Source organism: Alosa pseudoharengus, unplaced genomic scaffold (genome assembly GCF_046254945.1).
Source record: "Alosa pseudoharengus isolate Yale_2024_CS ecotype anadromous, Long Island Sound unplaced genomic scaffold, YU_APseudo_1.1 YU_APseudo_1.1_scf_5, whole genome shotgun sequence".
NCBI classification, from domain to species: Eukaryota; Metazoa; Chordata; class Actinopteri; order Clupeiformes; family Clupeidae; genus Alosa; species Alosa pseudoharengus.
The window spans coordinates 24,199,325-24,204,382 of NW_027468837.1; the positions used below are offsets into that span (position 1 = coordinate 24,199,325).

The 5,058-nt window shown below is 41.7% G+C and overlaps 1 protein-coding gene across 2 annotated transcripts; it reads left to right on the forward strand.

The window, feature by feature from the left end:
• Positions 1–1,060: 1,060 nt before the first annotated feature.
• Positions 1,061–2,611, forward strand: pdrg1 (p53 and DNA-damage regulated 1). 2 transcript variants are annotated; one of them, XM_076267723.1, is made up of 5 exons: positions 1,061–1,156; positions 1,241–1,316; positions 1,723–1,797; positions 1,892–1,972; positions 2,149–2,611. In XM_076267723.1, exons 1-5 carry the CDS (start codon positions 1,073–1,075, stop codon positions 2,229–2,231), a joined length of 399 nt encoding a protein of 132 aa, XP_076123838.1. In that variant the 5' UTR covers positions 1,061–1,072; the 3' UTR covers positions 2,232–2,611. The 2 variants fall into 2 exon arrangements, with proteins under 2 accessions (XP_076123838.1, XP_076123840.1); XM_076267725.1 differs by having other exon boundaries at positions 1,241–1,310.
• The last annotated feature ends 2,447 nt before the right edge of the window (positions 2,612–5,058 follow it).

Consider the following 5,058-nt stretch of genomic DNA (forward strand, 5'->3'; position numbering starts at 1 on the left):
TTGTTGAGGAACAATTAATCAAATTAATCAACTTCATTTGCCATTTAAGTGACACCTGTGGTCCTCCATAGTGCAACAGGATATCCTCTGTATTTTTCCTCTGAGTGTGAAGTGGTTGGTGGCTATTAATGTAGCAACTGGCATGTAACTGACTTCCTTGAAGTGAAAATAACAGATTAGCAGCCCAGTATTGTAAAGCCATATCCGATAGGGGGTGCAGTGGCTTGGTGTCTTCAAAGATCATGGTCTTATTTTATCACTAATTGCTCTTTGGCTTGCCTATGTCTTTCAGCAGTGACAAGGCCACTGCAACCTGCAAAAGGGGTTACAGCTGTATATGCCTATAAGAATTGTAAGTGGCAGTGGAAGGCCTGATTACCATTTACCTCATATCCACATACTTTGTTGTAGAATAACACTACTGATTCATATTCCATTAAAGCAGTGGTTCTCAAAGTGTGGGGTGGGCCCCACTATGGAATAGAGACATGACAGGTGGGGCACGAGGAACAGGGGAAATAAAAAATAATAATAATTTTGCCGATCTTTAATAATGCCTTTCTATTTTGACAAGGAAGATCATAGATTCAAAACAGCCACACACAAACATAAGAGTCATAAACAGACCAATATATGAATTAAAATAACATCTGATCCAGCGGACTGAGACGGGAACTTAAAACTTGGAACCAAAATACAAAATAATAATAAAAATAAATAATAATAATAATAATATTTGAACATTATCATTTTGTCGGGTTGATGGGGTCAAGTGGGGCTTGAAAATTACACACCTCCAAAGTGGGGAATGACAGAAAAAGTTTGCGGAACATTTTATTTTTATTCTAACAGTGGTTGGATCATTATTACCCCCCCCCCCCAACAACAACAATAATGAAAAATGAAGGCGAAGAAAAAGATTTTGTTTAAAATATTGCAATACATAACATAGGCTATGAGATTAGTATGCAGTTATGGCGTCCGTTATTTTTAAATGTGGAACTAAAAGTTGGCACATCCATGTTTCCCCACAAGAGGGACTTGTTTTGAAAGCTGAAGTCCTAGAACAGACATGGACGCCACCGCGGAGCGTGTTCTACAGTACCTGACAGAGGTTGAAGAAGCTGCTGAAGATGTCCTCTCAGATAAACAACAGGTAGCGTAATCTTACTGAAAGTGTTGAGTTTATTATAATTAAATCAGAAAGTTATGATATAATTGTTCCACGTTTCTCTTGCAGATGGTAGACCTCGATAAGAAAAGAAACGCGAACAGGGAGGCACTCAATGCACTTAGAAAGGATTTATCCGGTAATGGTAAGTTGCTTGCTTGCAGACTTGTTAACTGGGATAACCTAAATTTCACTCGATTCCTTCGAACATAACATAACCTAATATAACATTAGGTCGTGGGAATGGCGTGGCAGGAACCAATTGCCTAGGTTAGCATATCATTGCAAGCTGAGCTAACTTCGTTTACAAAAATGCGTCCCATGCATTCAAGTTACACAATGTTCATCATGTTAGCGGAACATCAGATGAAGATGCATTTCATAAAGGATGTCTAACTCTGGAGAACCAGTCAGTCTTGTAGAATGTTGTCCCATCCACTGACCGTTAACAAAGGCATCCAGATTATGTTCAGAAATAAGCATTAAGACGACATGCTTTTGAGATTTTGTTTAATAGGCTAGCTAGATATTGGTCTTCTTTTGTCCCATAGGTAAAGCTAAAGTCTGTCTGGGCAACATGTTCATCAAATTTCCAAAAGACAAAACGAAACGGATGCTTGAAAAAGGTATTAACATGCTTTCTGTTTTGCATTTCTATGTCCCTTTATTATTTGTGGATTGGGGGAGGGTTGCCTGAACTTACAATATACTGTGCCCTAGACCAAGAACAACTTGACAAGGAGATCATTGATCTCCGCAACAAACTCAAGGTCAAAGTGAATCGTCTAAATGAGTTGCAAGGTAAAATGACCTATTGCCATATTGATTTATTCTCTGTGTGTGTGTGTGTGTGTGTGTATGAAGGAATGGAAAAATGAATGAATGTTTGGAGAGTGTATAAGTGTGTTTAAGTGCTTGAGATGTTCTCGGAAGCACAGTTATTTAGCTTTTTCCCCGTCTCTCTCATTCTCCCTCAGGGAAGCCTGAACTCACAGGGTACAACCTCTGCCCCCTCTCAAACGAGGAGATGAAAGCCATAAGCAGCCTCCTGAGGACATGACCTCCCACACACACACACACACACACACATACACACAATCTCTCTCTCTCACTCTCTCATTCACTCACTCACACACACTCACTCACTCACTCACACACGGCAGATGGTAGACCACTCTGGGTGCCTCTCCCACATGGACTCTGTTGTGGAATCAGTCAGTCATGGTACTTTTTCATTTTGGCGACAAGTTTGAGTTGAGTTACAGACGTTTTGCACACAGTTTTTTGTTTCTTATCTATATTTCTTAAGGCTGATGGTTGGGGAAAATGTGTGTTTAATTTCTAGCATGTGGTGAAGACCGTAGAATGACCAAAATCAAACCATGTCCATTCAATTCATATGTGAAGTTTTATTAAAGAGTTATTTGTTTATCTATGCAATGCTTTGCAATTTTATTGGGAGCGGGAGGGGGTTGATAGAACAATGCAGTGTAACTGTAGGCGATACTTCCATTCAGGGTGGGAATTTTACGGCGGCCACGTCGTTGCCCCTTGCGATGGCCGTGATGTCCCTTTGGAAATCGGAGGTTCACAAGCAGTGGCGTAACAACCCAATGGTGGGCCCAGGTACGAGAGCACTGTGCGGGCCCATACCGACATACTTTGGCCCAGGAAGAATTAGCTCTGATACATGCAATACACATTAAGGGGGACTTCAATTGTTTATACAAAGGGCCTGAGGCACGAAGTAGTTTAGTAGTTACATATTACAATATCAAATAAAAAACACACGACTACATAGGATGCATTACATGTGAAAACATTAAAAATAATTTTATTAACAGCCTGCAGGCCATGGTAATCTAATATTACTGCATTAACATCAACTCGCATGGATTATGGGAACAGGCAATGCGCTCAATGGGCTTCTTCAACCCTCTGCTGAAACTGCAAGCGTTGCTTGCTTATAAACTCGCACTGCGCAGAAACAAAACTTAATGTAGCCTAACTTATTTAACCGTGCAGAAACCAAATAAAATCATTCATATGCATACAATCCCCAATATGCATGAATTAGGCCATTAGAAGAAGGCCATCTTACGAGCCTTTCGTTGTGCAAAATCGTTAACGATGTTCCAAATATTTAATGCTCTGGCTCTCGTATTTTCAATGGACAGGATAGCAAACCCACTCAGGGGCGGACCTGCCATTAGGCATGGTCAGGCAATTGCCTGGGGCCTCGGCCACCAGGGGGCCTCGTCATCCCTGTATCGTATTTCGTTTTTGTTTTTGTTTTTAAATAAACGATCACCGCATCCAAACAATATATTCTAATCCATAATAAAGATTGAAAACAATATATATTTTGCCTCATGATTGCTCATAAACTCATCATAAAATCAAATGACTGCAAGTCTGCTTCCTGTCACCATAGCAGCAGCTAGTCTGAACGAGGTCTTGGTGAGGTGTGGAGTTGAGCGATTGACAGCAGCAGAAAAGAAATTGCCTAAATTAACCAACTTATCCCACGGAAGAAAGTAATTTGGATAGTGATGCTGCAACATCTGCTGAGCTGGGTGGTGTAGCTAATGCTAGCTGCAGCAGCAGTGGCACCGCCACCGGCAACTCAAACTTGCACTACATATTCTTCTACTGATGATGATTATGATGTCGAAGTCCGCACTGGTGCTGGTGGTGCTGCTACGGACACCATTTCAGTAGCAATAGCTTTGGGTGCAAACAAAACCAGTAACGTGAGTAGCCCTAACACGATACCTAGCACTACAGTTATCAGTGACGACGTTATGGCCAGACACCGTAAGAGATGCAGAGCGAGTTGAAATCGTTAAAAAAGGCCCTGTGCAAATTAAGAACTTTGAATTCCCCAAAAATGCAGATAAACCACTCAGAAGATTCACGGTTGAACATTATTACATGTCCATGAAAAATGGGAGAAAAAATAAACAGAAAATGTTTGTCTCTACACATACACAGCTTTAGGCCTACTCTCTCTCACCCACCCACACAGACAGACTCATACATAGCCTACATAATTGTAATACTTTCAAAGGTTTTTACTACTGTTTTTTGATTGTCATCTATGGCAATATCATGTATAAAAACTCATGTATTTGAGTATGCCTCAGCGTCCTATTATTACAGAAAAAAGTGTGTTTTAGTTTTAGGGTTGTGGTGTGTGTGTGTGTGTGTGTGTGTGGGGGGGGGGGGGGTGCTCGAAGGGGCCTCGGGATCCTTTGCCTTGGGCCTCAAAGTGTCCAGGTCCGCCCCTGAACCCACTGAGCCTCTCCTGCCCCATGCTGCTCCTTAGGTAGGTCTTAATAAGTTTGAGTTTGGAAAAAGATCGCTCAGCTGTTGCCACAGTCACAGGCAATGTCAGAAACAACATGAGAGCAGTACACACTTCCCCGAATGTGGATGTTACACTGTCATAATCTACCACCAGCATTTTGGCAAGTTGAAAAATAGATGACTTCTGTGAAATCTCTGCTTTAAAGCAAGACCTGAATGAGGGGAGTTGTGTTGGGAATGTCGGTGCAATGTCCCTGCTATAATGGTCTGACAAACGTCTTGCCTTTTCAAGCAGTTCATCACCTGCGAGTTGAAGGGTCATAGGACGTAAAGACTCAAACACATGACAAGTTTCCCGCATACTTGCAAATCTTGGGGTGAGCTGACTGATTGTGATGTCCAGAGTTGCATTAAATTGAAGTATCTCTCTGCATCGGTTAAGCGCTCATCTTCCGATAGTTCGTCAAAGTGACGCTTCACTCTCCGTGCTCTAACATTTTCAAATGTACTCTGAACCCCCCATTTATTTGCGAGCGTCTGTGCTGTAGCCTTGGCCTGGTCAAAGGCACGTAGTCAGA